This window comes from Fistularia commersonii, chromosome 11 (genome assembly GCF_037954325.1).
Source record: "Fistularia commersonii isolate RoL2024-O1a breed Wild chromosome 11, RoL_Fcom_v1.0, whole genome shotgun sequence".
In the NCBI taxonomy this organism is placed as follows: domain Eukaryota; kingdom Metazoa; phylum Chordata; class Actinopteri; order Syngnathiformes; family Fistulariidae; genus Fistularia; species Fistularia commersonii.
This window is the reverse complement of record NC_141294.1, coordinates 4,515,457-4,535,602: the sequence shown is the minus strand read 5'-3', so window position 1 is coordinate 4,535,602 and position 20,146 is coordinate 4,515,457. Positions and strand designations below refer to the sequence as shown.

Here is a 20,146-nt window from a genome sequence, read left to right as displayed (position 1 = left end):
AGCAGGAAAAAGACGGGTATCGTAGCCAGTGTTTAGCCAGTCCTGTTCGATGGATGTGCGTGTATGAAATCTTAGGAAGGAGTAGCGTGATTTGGGTTATTCAGCTTGCTGCATACACACACTATTGTGGAAGAAATCACAATGTGTTGCTATAGAAACCAGGGTAACTTTTAAAAGGAGTGCTAAAGAGCAAGAGTTACCAAAAGACACAGGGCGGAAAAAAAAAGGAAACAAGGAAAATGAGGAATAAGTTGGCTGGGGTCGAAGAGACGAGAGTTGGGTGTGAGATATCTAAGTATTTATCTTGAAAAAAGTTTATTACCATCCACCATAATTGTTGCTATATATACATGTGTTTACATGGGTGTGTTTGCGCCGTATTGATATATCTTATTGGAGAAATGGAAACTGTCCAGTTAATACCATCCGATGTTATAAGTAACAACAATGTGCAAATTACAGTCTAAAGATAAACGTCTACGATAAAAGGTCCCTATTTGTCGGAACCCGCAAATAAAGTCGGCTGAGGATGGAGGAGAGGCGGAGCCAAGGGGAGCCAGAGCAAATAAAAAAACGCATAGACAAAGTTTTGTCCAGAGTGCGGCCACCCGGAGGTCGTGACCCCCCGACGACCCCGTCGGCCGTGCACTTTGGCTGGGGTTGGATTGTGAGTAAAGAGAGGAGGGGTGGGAAAGGCATCATTAGAATTGACTGATGAGCAGCGCTGATGTCCTACAAGTGCAGGGTAAAGCGGGCCCTGTACTGCATTTATAAATGGCTAGTCTCTCACAATACCATCAACAGAACCAGAGCACTGTGTGTGAGTGTGTGTGTGTGTGTGTGTGTGTGTGTGTGTGGTTAGAGGAAAGGGGGTTGAACCACCACTGGTATGAGCCCCTGTAAACAAGCTGCCTCTGTGACCCACAGGATATTGCCATGTTCATGTAGACAACAAACACATTGAAAACACACAGCTCTGCTGCCACTGGGAGAAAATTCCTACCGCTAATATCCATCTACATATATAGTGTATCCACTGTAGCCATTTTGTTTTTGTTTAGTCTCCTTTTTGCCCAAAGTTTGGTTTGAGCGGTTTGATTTTCTCTTTTAATCATAGCTGGAGGAGAGGAAGAAAGAGGCGTGAGGAAATGAGGGAAGCGATATGACAAGAAGGGTAGTGTGCTGAACAGGATCTGGGAGTGTGCGGCTGTAGGTGAATACGAAGGCAGCAGTGTTGGACTTCAAGGTCACCTGATAAACACCGCACTCACAAAGCAAGTACAGAGTAAGGTGAAGAACCTGCGAAGTCCTACTCCTTCCCCCCCCCCCGGCGTACAAAAATGGAAACCTCAAATAATCACTAGGGCTGTTGCTCCATGCTAATCACAAAAAAAAAACAATCTCAATGATCACGCGCACATACAAAACCTCAAATTGCTCTCATCCATCTAGGCTATCTAGGCTGCCCATGTTAAAAACAGTGTGTGTGTATGTGAGTGGGTGGGATGGGGAAAGATGGGCTTCCCGCTCCGTTCTGAAGGCCTGGCCGGCAAGATGATGGTGAAAAATTAACAGCAGGCCGCCAAACAAGCAAAGGCGCCAGGGCGAGGGGATCAATGCTCGGGATCCGCGGCAGGAGCAGCTATGTAAAACACTTGCCTTAAGTCAGCCGCATCCGGTTAATATTTAATCCCTCCATCCATCTCCACAAAGAGCATTTCCCTTTTAGCTTTAGCTGCCGTTTACTTTGATTACACACAACCGTTAAGGGTGAGTGGGGGCAAAGCAGGAATGATAAGAGAGCATGGTGAGTGATTTGCATGGGGATGGAAAATATTTTCAGGTTTGATAATCGCTGTGAGCAGTCCAGTGTCACCGTGAGACAGAGGAGAGGAGGGAAGGCCCGAAGAAAGAAAGAAAGAAAGAAAGGATGAAAGAATAAAATAAAAAAGAAAAAGGTGAAAAGAGGTTAGGTTTGTAATGAGGGGGAAAAGGAGGTGATGTTGGATGAAGCTCTGGAAAAAAAAATGAAAATACTGAATTTCGCTCTGCGGGGTTGCCTTATTTAAAACAAGAGATATGCAAATAGAGTAGGAGTAGCAAAATAACACTGATATTATCTTCCCCGGTTATTTTCTGTGGCAAATGATTTCTAGGGAGGAAATCCAAAACTGCAACTCCCGAGTGAACATGCAAATCCACAGAATGTGTGTATTCCTGGGGAACCTTCTGCACTCACTCTCATGTTGCTTTTTTTTTTTTTTTTACATTGCTGTTTTTCACTTCCTCCTACCAATTGAAGCTTCTCATGTTTATTCTGCGCTGGCACAAAAAAAAAAATGCATTTATTACAGGGGGACCGAGTCACAACTGCTACATGTAAACAGCGTTGAAAATGAAAATATGCTAACTTTAAAATTCTAAAAAGATGTGCAACTGTTTCAATAAATAATATGACTTATAATTAGAAGTAACGCAATGACAGAGAGGTAAGTAAATAAGATTAAAAGGTCTTTCTTTCGAGTTACTCACTATTCTGTCTTCTCACACACACATACACACACATACACACACATACCACTATTGTATTCAGCATGATTTTTTTTACATTATGCTAAATCTAGGCCAAAGCATTTGAAACTGAAAACAATGCAGAGGTTACGACATATGGAAAACACAGTTCTTCGCTCGGGCTCTGTCTTTAACCGCACACTTTGCAAAATAGAGCAGCAAATGTATCAGCCAGGAGGTAACACACACATACACACACACACACACACACACACACTTTGAACCGATCCTCCATTGCACACAACATCAACGAGAAGCCTTTTATCCAGTACTAATAGCATCACCTTGAATGACAGTCATCTGACAAAAGCTGTATGAAAACACAACTTCTACACAAGTGTTTTCGTATAAAAATTCCAAGCAGGTCAAAGCTACGGTCCCCCTTATGAACCGGACATCCCAGACCGGCCTCCTACGGGTCACGTCAATACGATCGCAAATGCGCCGAGCTATTGATCAGCGTGCGTCTGCCTCTGGCTTACTCTTCAAAGCGGGAGAGGACTGTGGCTGCAGGGCCCGAGACAACACTGACAAGGGTAAAATGTTATTTCTCTCGCACGCAGACAGCTGGACGCGGTGTGGGTGGGGGGTGGCATCGGCGGCAGGGGGTATGTGCTAGCGAGCGAGTAGGGAGAGGGGGGAGGGGGGCATTCAGCCGGCAGTAATTCTTAATTGACACCTGTCAGGATAATAGCGGCAGTCACAGCTGTTGCGGGAGAATTTGTCCATCGTCCCGTTCATCTGTCAGCTCTAATACCCGTCCTAAAAGCTCCCACACACACAAACACCATGGCGGTACCCCCGCTTCCTCCCATGCCATCCTACCCCCCCCCCCCCCCCCCCCAAAACAGACCCCCACCCATTAGCGGATTCTTTGATGCCGCTGCCGGGACCAGCCGCCGGGACCCGTCTAAATCCTCCATCCACTCCCAGGAACCTCGACGCCTGGTTTTAATGAGAGGGGGCCAATGACGCTCGAGCAGACCTGTTCCGTTACACCGCTAAATGCACGCCAGCCGTGAGAGGTGATTCATTGTTTGGCGACAGGCAACTCCAAATAAAAAACCAAGACTGCTCGGTTTTAAACCCCTCACGCTCCCGTTCTCATTTGTTTCATTTCCCCCAACAATCTCCGCCTAACTTTATCTGATGAGATACAACCGGCACAAAGAGGAACATTTTCTGGAAGAGAAAAACACTTTTTTTTTTTTTTTCTCTCTCGCCACCATCGGCGCCACTCTCTCGTTTTTTTTTTTTTTTTTTTTTTCTTTTGCTTTTTTTTTTTTTTAAAAAAAAAAAAGTATTTATCCAGAATGGAGAGGGATTTGAGATGAAAAAGATGCTGGAGGAGGAGAAAAAAAAAAAAAAAAAAAAAAAAAGAGGAAGAAAGGGGAAGGGGCGAGGAACGACATGAGAGGTGCGTGAAAGAGTCGGAGACAGAGAGAGCAAAAGAGAGGGAATAGAAAGAAAAGAGACGGAGGAGACGGAGGGGTGCACAGGGGTTGGATGTCCCTGGATAGGGCTTCTGCTCTTCTGTAGTGGGCCCATCGTGTTTGTCTTGTTTGTTTGTTGGCATCAAAGAGCTGCCTCTCACTCCCCGTGCTAACTGATGTAATGAGTGGGTAAGCTACATGCCTTTTTTTTTCCCCTGCGCTGAGGAATTCAAATACTTATTAGACAAAATATTCTGTAATTGCTCATCTTTTATTGATAGAAGTAACATGTTAAATTTGGCTCCAGTAGACTTTTGCATAGCCTCTTGAGGGGGCAAGGCACTGATCAAGAGAACAAATTTACCCTCTGCAAATGTAATACTTTACTTAAGAAAATTTGAGATGTCAATTTTTGTGCCTTAAATGTTGCATGACTACTTCTCTTGAAAGCTTCCTCTCTCATCTTCCTCATGTCTGAAATTATCTGCTGCAGAAAAAAAAAAAAAAAAAGAAAAACATATCAATATTTTTTTCTATTAATGAGCTTCTAAGTCTTACATTCCAAGTGTTAAGCCTTAAAATATAATTACTCAGCACAACACAAATAGGCTATTACATAGTAACTAAGCGCACTCAACAAAGAGCTGAGGACAGCATAGCATTTATCAAAGCTTTGAGTCCAATCTGAGTTTCACAAAAGTGTGTGTGTGTGTGTGTGTGCGTGCATGTGTGTGTGTGTGTGTGTTATACTGCTGTTACATTGAAAAATGAGAACAAAAATTCTTTATTTAGGGGAAATTGTTTTTCTATGGCAGTCAGGAGTAAGACTGCTTGTCAGCCCAGTCCCAGAGGGCGGCTTTCTATCTGTTTCAGACTTGATTTTTCTCAGACTTGGATTTTTTTTTTTTTTTTTCTTTTTTGGATCCCATGACTTGCTGCTGTTTTTATGTGCTGCAAGGCAGGCAACAAAGCACATCTGGCTCCTTTAATGATATGATTTCCCATCATACTAAGCCACCTCCATTATGACCTCCCACAGAGACATGCTGGCTGCACTTAAGCATTAGGTGTAGGTGCGTGTGTCTGTCTGTCTGTCAGTCTGACTGTCTGTGGTTTCAGTTGATGATGTGTGTTTGTGTGTCTAAAGTGCACCATGGGTAACACACTGCTATAGATGGTAGCACACTGCCCTGAGGGCGGCTTTTGTTGAGAATCCCCCAGAACAGAAGGAAAGCGAAAAGAGACAAGAAACGGCATTACTTGTATGATTTGTAATATATCCTTATCTTAGAGAAAACACACTGTTACGATACTGGATTTTTAATCGTAATCAATACGAAGAATCAACTTGTATTTCAACACAGCTCTTGTAAGTTTTTTGGTTTTTTTTTTCTTATTTTCATTTCAAACGGATCCCGCTTTGCCGGACGCTTTACGCGGGGGCCCCGAGTTTGTCAGAGGCAGATAAGGCGCAAACAAACGCGAAGATTCTTCCAGTCACTCCAGGCATTAAAATGTTTGACCTGTGACTCATGCAAATCCCATACGTATGAATTCAACCACCGCTTTTGGAGATGGCTCGAGAGAAAGCAGCTGTCGATAAAGTCTGTCAATGCCACCTGGTAATGACACAGTTATTCCAATCATAGTAACTAAGTTTGAATAAGGAAGACAGGGAGGGAACGCACGGGAAACATAATAGTAAATAGCAGGCAATACAGGGCAGGTAATACCGGCTGCCATGGATCAATACATGCGTTCCCGATTCTGTCTGATTGGGAATAGCGAACAGATATGACTGTCGGGAGAGAGAAATTTGCAGAGCTTCCGCTGGGAGGTTGTTTTTATGCTCCGGATGGGGAAATGGGGGGAGGGGGGCGGTCTGACAGCAGGTCCGACTGAAGAAGATGACTAACGTGGTATGGTTACCATTACACTCGTTCAAGTTATTCATTCCAGGAAAACTAACACCAGTCAGCGCTGAGCTACAAGCACACAGTGTCTTTCGCCTCTGTCTCGTCCCTCCACGCCGCCCCCACTCACCCCCGTCTCGCTCACTCGCACACACTTTTCATTGAATCCCAGCAAATTTCTAAATTTCGCAGAAAACCGTCCGGCCTTTTAGGATGTCTTCAGACGCTCCCCCACCCCCGAAAAACTTTCGAGGCAAAACACTAGTTCTTTTTGCTGAGAATCAACTTCTGGTCAAAACGCGATTGTTCGCAGGTTAAGGCGCTGGCATTTTGGGGGGGGGGGGGGGGGGGGGTTCGACAGCATTGCAAAGGGAAAAACACACCGCAGTCAACGTGCCGCTGTGCTCCTCAGGACACTGGTGCAGAAAGAGGAGTGAGGAAGAAGGGGGGCGGGCATATAAATCTAAGTATGCTGATCATTTTGAGGGAGAATATCACATAACGGCATCGTCAAAGAAGAGCACAAAGGTTGCTGTGTAATCTTAGCTACCCGGGCATGCACAATCATTAATCCCTGGGCACTGTGATTCTCCAGCTGGGAATAAACCGGAGGCCTCGGCGAGGCAGCTACACCACTGAGTTAAGAGGACATTCACTTTAATGCAGCCAAAGTACATGCCTACGTGGAGACGGTGTTATGATGTGGGGGTGATTTACTAGCAAGACTGGAACGCACACAAAAGTGTAAACAGTATGACTGTATTTTAACGCGTGAACCATTTTGGAGTGCTTATATATCAAGCGGTTAGAACAGCAAGGAGCCATGTCAGTAATATAAAAACAAATACATATCATGCAACAGCTGCAAAATTTCCACCCTCGCATTCCTTTTTTTCGAAAAAACAAGGGGGGGGGGGGGAATACTCTTTTAAAAAGAAAATAACGCTCCACCTCGACACAAAAAAAAACACGTCTCGCCGTCGGATTTTAACGAAAAACAATGAGGACGGTGAGGCTGCGGGGAATAAACGCAAGGGGCGGGAGGGTGGGGGGGGGAAGAAGTAGTGATGTGCTGTGGCTGGTCCGGGTTGCTTATTACAAGGTTATAAGAGAAGGGGGGGGGGTTGGATGGGGCTTACTGAGGTCATTAACTGGCATTGTCTCCTGACGTGATTAGTCAGGTAGCAAAGTCCATTTGTCACCTGCACAGGCAAATTGAGTTGGTGCTGCACTAGGGGCTATGGGGACTGTATAATATCAACTTGATTACATCAAGGCAGCTGCGGACTTGACACCTTACTGAATTTGTCAGCATTAATCGTTAGAGCCTGTCACAAATCCATCAGCTCCGCAGATAATTAGGGCTCTTTCTAATGAAGCCAACGGGAAGCAACCTCACCCCCACAACATGAGCACGCCTGCACGCACGCACCCACACACACAATTTTACTTATAATTAACCATCGTGCAACACAGAAAAGGGAGTGACTATCTCATCCGTCCCCCCCCCCTCCTCCCCTGCCCTCGTCCTCGAGCTTTAAAACAATAACCCCCTGCCTCGGATGAGAGACCTCATCGCTCCGTTCTGTCTTTCGGTTTTCCCCAGACCTCAGATCCCCTTCAAGATCGAGTTGTTTAATGATAATGCGAGGAGCACGAGTCATTACGTGTCTAAATACACGCTCGGGGAAAATGTTGTCACACACCTGCTGATGCAGTTTTTTTCCCCCCACCTGTTTAAATAGTTCAAGGTTTATTCCAGAATGATGGGAAGTAACTTAGCACTTTGGCGGATTGAGCAAGAACGTCTTTAAAATCTTTTCTTTTTTTTTGTTCAATAAAAACACATTTCTTATCTGTTTTCGCTAAATACGAGACGAAGCGGAAAAAGAAAATAGAAATCACGAGTATCGGTGTGTTTAGAAAATTGAAGAGGAGATCCAGCAGAGTTGTTGCTACAAGGTTATGAAGTTTAAATGTTTGCAGGAGATAGTGAAACTTCAATAACCTGTATTTCATGCAACACGTGAGGTTTGAATGACTCAAATAGAAAAAAAGAAAAAAAAACGTCAAAACAAATAATGTTTTTCCGCAAATGTTTCAAGGTGAGAGGGGAAAAAAAAAAAAAAAAGGTATTTGCCGGGAATCGTCTGCGATTGCTGTTTTAATTATCCGAGTTCTGATTTCCAGACTCGGCCCAAACGCCAGCAATTTCCTCTCCAGCCAGCAGCACAGGGAGGAAGCCACAGGTCAGTACTAGCTCCCAGTGGATCTCCAGCTTGTTCTGTTTTAGCGTGTATGTGTGTGAGTGTGTGTGTGAGTGAGTGAGTGATTATGCATGTGAGTGTGTGTGTGTGTGTGTGTGTGTTGCCGCCGGGAACACGAAGCAGAGGCTGGTACATCCAAGGCATGGGAGAAATGGAAAACTTCCTGTTCGCCAAACTTATGATTTGGCCATCGAATCCTATGACGGCACGGCGCTTTGTGGGCCGGCCTGATCGATCAGCGGAGTGTGTGATAGATTAAAAAAAAAAAAAAAAAAAAAAAGAGGAGCGTGGAGGAAGGGGAAGGGAGGCGGGTCAAGGAGGTGTCATGTTTTCAAGCCTCTATCGACATGCGGAGAGCTAATTAGAACCCGCCATTTCCAAGCCCACAACAGAAACTCCCGGAACACGGAGTAAACTCTGAAAAGTAATCATCGGGGGGGGGGATCTGATCGCGCAATCTTCGCCACAATCCGGCCCAGAAAACACGCCTGCACCAGAGGCAGGAGAGAAATAAGTCAACAGCGAGCACCGGTTGAATGTTCTACTCCTTCTCATCCTCCTCCTCCTCTTCCTCCTCCTCCTCGCAAACCATCGGCAGCGGCTCCACGCTTAAATGATAAAACCTGCGGAGTTCAAAGTCTTCGTCGGCTGGCCCTCCTGTTCGACCCGCTTTGCACCTCATATTTCAAAATCTCTTTAAAATTCTGTAACTGTCTTTTGTTCACTCCAGTTGTTAATGCCTAACTTCAAAGACCAAGGCTCATTAGCACAGAGGTAGAAACCCCTGTCACTCATTTACATTTGTTTAAAGGCTGCAGGGGGGGGAGACCAGAGGAAAAAAGGGGGGAGTCCAAATCCAAACCACTAGAAGTCAACCTTGTCAACCCTCTGCCAACACCTGGGTTTATCGCATGGTCACATCGCAAATATTACACTCCCCCTCCAGCATTGGATATTGATTTCATTACTGGACTGTTTCTTCCACTGAGTGTGACTTGAATTCGGATGGGAACACAAAAAAAACAACAACAAATAAACAAAAAAAAAAAAACCTCAACGTCGTTGTGTAAACAGAAAAGGGAACGCCAGGTTAGTCGAAGAGCAGACTGGAGGGCAGCGTTTCCTCTCCTTTGCATACGATCACCTCGGACACACACACACACACACACACGCCGTCCCTTCATTCGCCTTCAGCGAAGTCCAATTCGAATAAAACGGGTGATTTTCGAGCAAACTTTTTCTGTTCTTTTTTTTTTTTTTTTTTTTAATCGAGGTGGTGATGGTAGTGGGGTGGGATCCCAATTGAGACAACAGGGGGTTGTGTGTGTGTGTGTTGTGTGTGTGTGTGTGTGTGGCTAAACCTTCCAGAGGCATGCCTGTCTTCGTGGAGGGATTTATTGATGTTTATCCGGGATGAATAGATCAAACAGTGCCACCTGACAGGCGATCAATCACGCATCAAATCAAGGATGGCAATCCTCTAATAAAATGGAAAGAAAGGAAGAAAAAAAAAAAAACGCTCCCCCTCATCACCCCACCATCCCTTCTTTCCCAGTCAGTTATTCATCATCCCCTCAGAACCTCAAAAAACCTCCCTTTTATCCCCCCTTTCCTCCATAACAAATTTTAGGTGGGGTTGTTTTTTTTTTGTGTTGTTTTTTTTTTTTTTTTTTCTTTTTATCCTCCTGCTTGTGTTATCAATGGAACAATGCAGGGAGATTGTGCAGGATTTGCGCAGGGTGCGGGTCAGAGGGCTGGGGTGGGTTTTCTGTGCGTGAGGGAGGGGATCAACAGGGACCGGTGTCGTGAGATAAAAGCATGCAAAGGAACTAGGTGAGGTGTGGATGGATCCGGTCGTGTGTCTATGTGTGTGTGAGAGTGTGTGTGTGTGAGAGGAGAAACTCCTAGGACGGGGACGGAGGGGCGGGTTATACCTGCTGATCGCCGCGGCTCTTGCTGCTTTCTCCTCGGCATGGTGACCGTCACTTTCCACGGTGTCTCTTCATGCAGGGATTACAAAAGAAGTCAAAGTCTTTGTCAGTTTTGAAAATGCATCCCTCTTGTTTGTTTTTTTTTTTTGTTTTGTTTTGTTTTTGTTTTCTGGGAATGTCAAGTCTTCTTTTCACGCAGGCTGATACGGAGGTGGCGGTGGTGAAGCTGGGGAGGTTGGCTGAACAGCTGGATCGGCTCCAGCGACGGTAGATGGAAGAATTAGGGACGGTTTCGACCACCAGCTTCTGACACCTTCATGTCCATCAAAGATCATCGTCCTTCATCTCCTTCATGGCGTGTATTAAAAAAAAAAAGAAGAAAAAAGAAAAAAAAAAAAAGAAGTAGGCAGGCACCTCGAAACCCAAGTTTTAACTTCACTCCCCCAGCCTTTTGAAAAAGAATCTCCAGCGTTGTTTGAATAGTTCGCTGCGCCTTTTTTTTTTTTTTTTTTTTTTTTTTTTTGTTTTTACGCCAGCCAAACTGTAAATGGAAAAATAAATAAAGTCTGGCGGTGCGCGAACAAATAAGTCCCGATCGGGGGCAAAACGCGCCGCGGGCGAGCACCGGATCCCCGGTGGGTCGTCTCCTCCTTCGCCGTCTCCGCCTGGGAGCTGGAAAGAGAGAACATGGAAGGGGGGGAAGAGGAAAGGAGGAGAGGAGGAGGAGAGGAAGAGACGGACAGGCGTTAGATGGGTTAATGTCAGTCCCGTCAGCACTACGCCACCTCAGCCCGGATCCAAGCCTCCACCAGCCCGGCGGAGACTTTTTCCTCCCTCCCCCTCCTCCTCCTCCTCCTCCTCATCCTCCCTCCCTCCTTCCCTCCCTCCTTCCTTCCTTCCTTCCTTCCTTCCCAAATAAATAAATAAACAGGCAAAAAAAAAAAAAAAAAAAAATCGTCGCTTACCTACGATTTTAAGGATTTCGTGGAAATGATTTCCACCGCTCGTCTCATCGCATCCCCGGACAGAGAATGATTATATTTTGAGGTGGTGGTGGTGGTGGGGTGGAGGTTGGAGGTGGCGGCGGGGGTCTTGGAGGGGGTTCGGAGGAGGAGGAGGAGGGGGGGAAGAAGGGGCGGCGGATGCGGCGGAGAGAGGAGGATATCACTTGAGAGGGAAAGAAAAGAGAGAAAGGAAACCAAACAAGAACGCGGACGCATCCGAGCTCTCGCTAACAACAGATCAGATCGACATGGACTAAAATAATTGTTCCAAAAAAAAAAAAAAAAAGGAGGAAGGAAAATAAAAAAAAAAAAAAAGAAGAAGAGGTGGAAGGTGCTGAGGGGTGGAAGGGGGGGGGGGGGGGGGACTGATCCGAGGTCTTCCAGAAGAAGAAGAAGAAGAAGAAGAAGAAGAAGAAGGGGGGAAAAATGGAAAGGCGGTGGATCCAGGAGCGGTTTCAGACAGTCTCAACTGATAGACAGACGCATCGAGTGGCTTTTCCTGCTACATTTTTACTCCTCCCCTCTCCACAAGCGTCACCTCTGACAGAGGAGCCTACCTGTCAATCTTTTTAATTGTCTTGCCCCCCTCCCTCCTCTTCCTCTTCCTCCTCCTCACCGCCACTCCACCTCTTCCTCCTCTTTTTTGCCGTGAACAAAAAAAATAAAATACCCCCCCTTAAAAAAAAAACAACCTTTCGACAAAAAAACTTGGATCGATAGAAAGAGAGAGAGAGAGAGAGAGAGAGAGAGAGAGAGAGAAGCCCCAAGTGCGACGTCACGTCACGTCACGTCACGTCCACCTCCCCGATGGTGAAAGCGTGGCTGGTTGTTGCAGGAGTTGGAAGTTCGATTCCCACGCAAAAAAAAAAAAAAAAAAAAAAAAAGTGGCACTCGGATCCGCTTTCGGACAGACGCTTCCAGAGAACCACGGGAAATGACGCGTTATTTCCACCCTCCTTCCATCCACCCACGTCGGTTACAGGTGTAAATCCACGCACCGACCAGCGTCCCGGCTCCCTTGTGGCTTCCAATGCCACCCTCCCTCCCCACCCACCCACTCCACTCCACCCCCCCTTCCGCGATTGCGTGTTTTTTTTTCTTCTCACTGTTATTGTTTGCGTGAAGACGCGATGGGGCTTCCCGTCGTTTTGGTGGAAGGAAGAAAAAGAAGATGGGAAAAGAAAAGAAGAAGAAGGGAGTTAAGGGGAAGCAGGGGGAGATGAGGATTGATTTGTTTCACCTTACTAGGAAGTGTGTGTGTTAGTGTGTGTGTGTGTGTGTGTCCGGGAAGGGGAGGGACTCCCGACGACAAGTCCGGGGCGCCGCTGGCTGCTTCCAAAGCTGCCTTTGCGCAACGGATTTTTTTTTGTTGTTTTTTTGTTTCGCTGCTTAAAATCCTCCGTTGCACACAAATTGTGCTTGTTCTCCCGTTACCGGCACCGGAGACCCGCCGCCGTTATTGTCGCCTCCGTGCGACGCGGCTCAGCCCGGCCTGTGCGGAGGGACGAGCCTGTAGCTCCGGCTAACGGCGGCCGGGGCTCAGTGGCGCCACGGCCCCACGCAAGAGTGAACTTTTTTTTATTTTTTAAGGCGGGAGGGGGGAGGGGGGGAGTGGAAGTGGGAGGGTAGTGTGTGTGTGTGTGTGTGTGGGGGGGGGGGGGGGGTCACCATGTCCCGCCCGCAGCTGTGGAGCAACGGCCGGAGGGCGGTGTCGATCTTCGGCGTGGGGCGCAGAAGCACCGGCGCGCCTCTGGGAGCGGAGTGGGCTCCTCCGCGACGCACCGTCATAGACACGTCCTACTCCGCGCACTTCATGGATTTCCACGGATCCTCCATCCCGAGCCGAATGCGGAAGCTGGTGGTGACCGAGCTCGCTCCCAATTTCAGAGAGGCCGTGCGCGTACGAACCGCCGCGGTCCCGACGCCCGGAGACGCGGAGTTACTCGTCAGGAATCGGTAAGTTGAGATTTTTTTTCTTTTTTTGGAAGCGTATTTTTTTTTGTTTCCCTCCACAGGCAGCGGGAAATCTCGTGAACGGCGATCCGCCGGGGTATTGTTTAGAAGTTGATAAAATAACAATAATAATAATAACCATAAAAGAAAAATAGGTATCGTCCTACCTTGATCTACCCATGTCCGGCACCTGCGATCGTCATCATCATCCTCATCATCATCATCATCATCACAAGATGGCAAAATACGCGAGGAATAAGCACTGTAGTGTAATTCCAAGTTCCGCCCTCTCTGCATTTGTCTATCAATCCATCTCGGCATCTCTCTCTCTCTCTCTCTCTCTCTCTCTTTCCCTCTCTCTGTCCTCCTGTCTCTCTCTTTCACTCTCTCTCTCTCTCTCTACGTCACCAACCTGCAAACAGAAAGTCACGGGGGGGCGTGGGGGGGCTCAGACTGGCACCAGGAGATGGAGATGATGGAGATGGAGGCATAAGAGAAGGGGGGGTTGCAGCATCATTTCTCTCTCATTCACCACAGCTGCAGCACGCAGCCCTGTGTCTGCACTGCCGGGGCAGGAAAGCCACCTCAAAATCGAATTACACACTTTTATTTTCTCTCCCTTTTTCAGCATGGCCCGAGACGGGACGTGTTTTAAAACAAAACAATTCATTTAGGCGTCTTTTGCACGGCCGCGGCGCAAAGAGCACGACTCCGCGTCGTCGTCGTCGTCGTCTTCAACCGGTCGGTGTTTGTTTGTCCCCTCGGCTGCAGGTGACATCTCTCCGAAGCATATTTTATGTCGTGGTTTGAATGTTTGCTTGACCCGATGTTTGTTAAATGACATAAATCTGCTTGGGGTTTTTATACGGTGCCGTTTACTGCCAATAAAATGTAATTTCCTGTCAGAGTGATTGCAAAACCTACTATATTAGTGTCCCATCGCTCTGCATGGCAGTAATCGGTTGCTCGTGAACTAAGACCTTTGAGCAGGTTCGCCGCCGCGCACGGCTGTTTATCCAGGCGTCTCGGTCGCAGCGGCCGGGACGATATTTTAACTTTCAGTGCAAGATCAATATTTTTTGATGACACGCATCGGCGCTCACTTACCTTGTACCTCGACCTTCGTCGGCGCGGGCTTAATATTCATTTCTAAGTGTGATATAAGGGCGATATCCAAAAGAGAAGAGAATTTTAAGCGGCGATCGTGTAAAAATCACTCGCCAGCGTGTGTCGAAAGGTCGGGACTTAAGTCCGGGTTCATCTCGCCGGCACGTCCGCCGCTTCGTCTGCGCCTTTTTCCTAATTCAAATCATCGACGGAGTTTTCTCATAGCTTTTTATTTTTCCTCATCGAATTCAACGCGCGCGAGTGCTCGATCCGCGATACGCTTGCGAAATTTTAACAAGGATATTCGGAATTTGATATTAATTTTAATAACCGTCGCGGCCGTATACACGAACATCGCTTTGTTAATGATTGTTATTTATTTTGCGGATGCCTTTCGTCAGATTCTTTCACTGTAGTCATAAACGGCATCTCGGCGATTTAAAGTCATCATTCTCAGTCATGTGCTTTCAAGTGTTTGTACCGATTTGATGATGAGATTACGTTTCTGTGTGCGAGGACACAGATTCTATAGATGTAAAGCTGTCACAGGCGTGTTTTGTTATCACTGTACCCATCTACAAACCGCAGAAGCATTATCTAAGCTCAAAGTACACATGTGACACGCAGAGTAATAAGGAACAGAATGTGTGCGCGCCTCCGAAAGATAGTCAATGGTTTATTTATGCGCTCCCTTCTCACTTATTTGTTTCCGATATGTTACAAATGTAAGATGAAAATCGCAGTGTTTGCGCCGAGGCGACGAAACAACCACCTGAGATTTGAAAAGTGCGGCTCGTTGTGTCTTTGACGTCGACGGATCGTGACATGGTGCTCTTCGCCGCGTTATACAAGGCCGGATACGCCAAATTATTGCTTTTCTCTTGAACAGCTTCGTGTCCGGAGAGGAGGGCCGAAGTCTCGACCTTCACACACTTTTATGAAATATGTAGCACGAACAACCTCACCGGAATTCCGCGTTGTTCTCATCGCCTCGTGTGTTCCTTTGTCTTGCAGTTTTGTGGGAATCAACGCCTCTGATATTAATTACGCCGCCGGCCGTTACGACCCCTCGGCGCGGCCCCCCTTCGACGCCGGCTTCGAGGGCATCGGCGAGGTCGTCGGCCTCGGCCTCAGCGCCAGCTCCCGCCTGACGGTCGGGGACGCCGTAGCCTACTTTTCCAGCGGCGCGTTCGCAGAGTACACGGTGGTCCCGGCTGAGGAAAGCGTGCCCGTCCCCTCGGTGAAGCCGGAGTTCCTGACCCTGCTGGTGAGCGGCGCCACGGCGTACATCGCTTTGAAGCGTCTGGGCGACCTGGCCGCAGGTGAGACGGTCCTGGTCACGGCAGCCGCGGGAGGAACCGGACAGTTCGCCGTGCAGCTCGCCAAACGGGCCGGCTGCCACGTGATCGGAACCTGCTCTTCCGACGAGAAAGCCGGCTTCCTTAAATCCATCGGTTGCGACCGGCCGATCAACTACGCCGCCGAAAACCTGGCCAAAACGTTGAGGGAAGAGTATCCCGACGGCGTCGATGCGGTGTATGAATCGGTCGGAGGCAGTTTCTTAGAACTCGCGGTCAATTGCCTGGCAAATAAAGGACGGCTCATCGTGATTGGCTTCATCTCAGGCTACCAGACCAAATCGGGGATCCCGGAGTTCCGCGGGGGAACGCTGCCGGTCAAGCTGCTCCAGAAGTCAGCCAGCATGCGGGGTTTTTTCTTGCCCCACTTCGCCAGTGACTACAGGGAGGCTCTTAGTAGCATGATGCGGATGTTGGCCAAGGGGGAGCTGGTGTGTGAGGTGGATTGTGGGGATTTGTCCCAGGAGGGCAGGTTTGTGGGCTTGGAATCGGTCTTCCGGGCCGTAGACTACATGTACGCGGGGAAAAACCTGGGCAAGGTGGTGGTAGACGTGGCACCGCCCTCTGTTAAACACGGGAAGCTGTGATTCACCTGAATTCTGATGGCACTCGTGATGTCGCACTTGAACTAAAAGGACTGATAATAATAGAAGGTCATAAAGAATTTAGATCGCAGAGAATGTTCATTGTTGTTACCAAGTGACCGATGATGCATAAAAGCGCTGCTACATGAGGCCTTTGTGATTATCATAGTTGGGCGTTTTGTACTATGATAAAATTGTTGATCTGTGAAGGCTCCGTTGGCCAAAATGTACCAAAGAAACTTGAATATAAAATGTAATAAATGGACAGCGATAATGAAATGCTAAGATTAAAACTGTTGATACGATTTCCTGTAGTCGCCGTGCCCGCTTTCCGGTATGCGTCGCCTCGTGACGTTTCTGACCAACATGCCACAACACACGTGCTCTCAGTACTTTTATCCGGTGTAAATATTTTATGATACACTTCATTGTTTTTCTAATTGGATTTACACCGCAATGTGCTTGTAGAAAGTGTGTTCTGCTCCAGGTGCACTCGCCATTTCATCGCCTGTTTGTGGCTGACACAAACCGGGTTCTCACAATCAATCTTTTCAGTAACATGCCCCAAAGCTGCACATAATAAAAAAAAAAAAAAATACATGTCGGGCTAAACAATAGTTACAACAGAAAATGCTGTGATATATATATATATATATACACTGCTCAAAAAAATAAAGGGAACACTTAAAAAACACATCCTAGATCTAAATGAATGAAATATTCTTATGAAATACTTTGCTCTTTACACAGTTGAATGTGCTGACAACAAAATCACACAAAAATGATCAATGGAAATCAATTGTATCAACCCATGGAGGTCTGGATTAGGAATCACACTCAAAATTAAAGTGTAAAAACAAACTCCAGGCTGATCCAACTTTGATGTAATGTCCTTAAAACAAGTCAAAATGAATCTGTGTTGCTTCCTGAGTGGACACTATGATTTCACAGAAGTGTGATTGACTTGGAGTTACATTGTGTTGTTCAAGTGTTCCCTTTATTTTTTTGAGCAGTATAGATATATATATATATATATATATATATATAATAAATCATTTATTTATTTATTTATTGTCCTCAGAGCCGGCTTAAAAAGTGTTGTCAGTGTAATTTTGGAGACGTGTCTGAGTTCATATGTGAAGCAAATCGGCACACAGTAAATAAGAGATCCTTCCATAAAAACTCAATCTCTTCCAGGATTTTTTTTTTTTTTTTTTCCCAAGCAAACCAACACGCCGTACACTAACCCCATTTCTTAAAAGGCAATCCGTGTGTGAATCTGTTATGTTTGGTCTCAAATAAACACCTGTTCCTACCTGGCAGGGAGGGCTGTAGTCTTCATGCACTATGAACATGTTATTTCCTCATCCAGGTGGCCACTCAAAATATAACCCAGTGTGAAACACGTTACAGGTGTGACCCCAGCATGCAAAGATGCCGCCTTCGCCAGACGGCGCAGGAAATCTGAAACGCAACATGCCAAGACTGTTTTTGAATTTACCGTGGAGGGAGGGTCAGAACGGCACCGGGGACACTTCATCATAGACTGGGGTCTGTTTTAAGTGCGTATCAAAAAATTTGTTTCAAGTTTTTTTTTTTTGTTTTTTTTTTTTCCCTCTCCTGGGTCTGTGATGCCATATTGAATTTCTCTGTAAATTTTCAAACTCGGATGATGCGCTAATAGACGGTAACATCTTTAGAAGGCTGTTTTTTCAATACGAAGCGGCTTACGATGAAGGATGAAAATAAATAAATTACGTGTCGCACTCCCCTGAACTCCCGAAAGAACGCATGATCTTTAGATCGCCCAGACTTCCTCGACCGCAGGGGCGCACGGGGTGATGATTCAAAAGAGTTCGCCGTGCCCGTGCGCGGTGCACGTCCACACGGCGCAGTTAGGCAAAGGTCTGGTTTAGAATCTCTTCAATTAACAGGAGAAGCCTCATCCCGGTGTCCTCCAGGGCCCACCTGTACCTCCGCTGATTAGCGAGCAGTCACAGCCCCAATTAGAGAACACAGGAACCTGGAGAGACAACACTCTTTATTTAATTGGATTGTGTTGCGATCGGAGGCCGCTAACCGGCGACGTATGGAAGCGAGCTAGACTGTCGAGCGTAAACAAGACGGAGAGGAACTTCGAGTGGAGGGGAGGTTGTATTTTTGATGTTGCAGCCACGGAAACGCCTGCCGTCTTGAGAATTACAATAAGCGCATACTGTATTATAGTTGCGAGTCGCTGTGACACTCCACCTCGCACACCGGTTAAATACAGAAGTATCTAAAATTAAATGTGTAAATTGCATGAATAAATTCGCCAAATATTATTTTGGATTGGCTTTTTTCTGCAATCTTAAATAAACAAGAGCTTTCATATACAATTCAATAGCGAAGAAAATGACAGACTCCAACTTGAGTGTTAGTTTCCATTGCAGCATCTTGCAATGTAGGAAGTGAAATTCCATGAGCTCTCTCTCTCTCTCTCTCTCTCTCTCTCTCTCTTTCTCTCTCTCTCTCTCTCTGTCCATTTCATTCACTAAAGCACCCCCCCCAGTTTCCGCCTGCTGTAACATGTGGCACATAACAAAGACATCACCCTCATAGTGTGGGATAGTAGTCTACCACCAGGCGCCTGAGGGACATCGGCTGGCTGCTCGGTGCTGCCAGGATCCAGACAGTCCAGTTTCTTTCTCTGCAAGTCAGTCAGACCCCCTCAACTCCCCAACTCCCCAAGCCCCCCGTCAGTCCTACCTCCGTCTAATTACTAAACCTAAAACCCCACTCAACTAATTAGCCACAGCAGACCCAGGAACTGTGAGTAAAGGTAAAGAGATGGCTTCATCCGGGTTTGTGTGTGTGTGTGTGTGTGTGTACATGTGCACATGTGCACTAAAGGGAGAGAAAGTGAAAGAGAGAGACAAGAAGAAAGGGAAATGGAATATTCGAGACTTCTTTAGCGAGCACATCTCTGCAGCCAATTAAAGTCATTTATTAAACTCCGCAAAAGCTTGAGATGCTGGTGACAGAATGATGCTGCGTGTTTTTTTTTGTTTGTGGCTCTTCTTTCTGGATCGGCAGACATGCGTCGGTTCGGCGTGCGCGTTCGCACGCGGACACGTCCACACGTGTCTCAGTATGGCTAGCAATCTGTCTGTCAGTAGCGCGGGAGCTCAGTGGGACATAAATTACAATATGCAGCGGCACCGCTTGTGTAAGTCTCAATGAAGGGGAGGAATAACTTTCTTAATCAAGTTTCCCTGATTAATTGTAATAAAGGTGTCATCCGTAAATGTGTCCTCCTGATTGAGTAATTCAAGGCCGGAGACAGTAAGCACATCCCTGGTGATTGGGGGGTGTTGGACGGAGAGGAAATGCGGGGGGAGTGATGGGAAGGTGTGCGGAGGACATACTGAGACACAAATAGCTCCTGGGCACACTGGCAACCTTCGCACAACTGACAGTTATGAAATACAATTATCAGTGTGATCTGCTTAAGAATTCATCAGTGGCTTCAGCGGCCAGTAAAAATGTTCAGAAAGGGGGTGTCGGGGGGGCGCGGAGTAGGACGGCAGGCCTCGCTGATTAAATGAGATTTTTTATTTTGTCCAGCAGATTGTTCACATTATGTCAAGCCGTAGTGTGACCGTGATCTTTTCTTGTTCTTTTATTCGAGTGTTTCTAACGTTCGTTTAAACCGACGTTTTCTAAATTCGGTATATCATTGTAGGTATTTGGGAAGGACTGAGATGAAACAAGACATTGGTTAAAATCAAGTTAAAATCTGTTTTTTAAAAGTACAATTATTAGCCACTTCTCATTGGCCTTTATCGGATGCTGCGTTTCAAAGTCGCGGACCGTTTTTTTCCCGAAATGACAAATATCAGTCGATGATCCGCAAATTGAAGGACCGAAAGTTATTTTATCGTCGAAATAATAAAAAACCTCTCAGGATCATGATTGTGATTTATTGACACCATTATAAGGACAAATGCTCTGAATAATAGACAAATCTAATTCGTCAATTGTTA

The 20,146-nt window shown here is 46.5% G+C and overlaps 2 protein-coding genes across 3 annotated transcripts in view; one reads left to right on the top strand and one right to left on the bottom strand.

Moving 5' to 3' along the window:
• Positions 1–13,360, bottom strand: part of LOC147229267 (teashirt homolog 1-like) — a 34,672-nt gene extending 21,312 nt beyond the window's left edge. Inside the window, exons 1-2 of one of the 2 annotated variants that reach the window (XM_086154605.1) lie at positions 13,240–13,360; positions 10,119–10,787 (exon numbers count right to left, since the gene is read on the bottom strand). In XM_086154605.1, the coding sequence (XP_086010731.1) occupies positions 10,119–10,158 (40 nt within the window). In that variant the 5' untranslated portion in view covers positions 10,159–10,787; positions 13,240–13,360. Of the gene's footprint in view, positions 1–10,118; positions 10,788–11,080; positions 11,860–13,239 lie in introns of those variants that run through there. The other variant, XM_086154604.1, reaches the window with a different exon arrangement.
• LOC147229266 (prostaglandin reductase 3-like) lies at positions 12,203–16,426 on the top strand. The gene is made up of 2 exons (XM_086154612.1): positions 12,203–13,075; positions 15,194–16,426. Exons 1-2 carry the CDS (start codon positions 12,789–12,791, stop codon positions 16,122–16,124), a joined length of 1,218 nt encoding a protein of 405 aa, XP_086010738.1. The 5' UTR covers positions 12,203–12,788; the 3' UTR covers positions 16,125–16,426.
• The last annotated feature ends 3,720 nt before the right edge of the window (positions 16,427–20,146 follow it).

What these genes read in the sequence shown, in the direction of transcription:
- LOC147229266 (XM_086154612.1), top strand. Translation starts at nt 12,789, where the DNA reads ATGTCCCGCCCGCAGCTGTGGAGCAACGGCCGGAGGGCGGTGTCGATC. An exon ending in GAGTTACTCGTCAGGAATCG is followed by an intron (nt 13,076 to 15,193) that starts GTAAGTTGAGAT and finishes TTTGTCTTGCAG; the next exon opens with TTTTGTGGGAATCAACGCCT.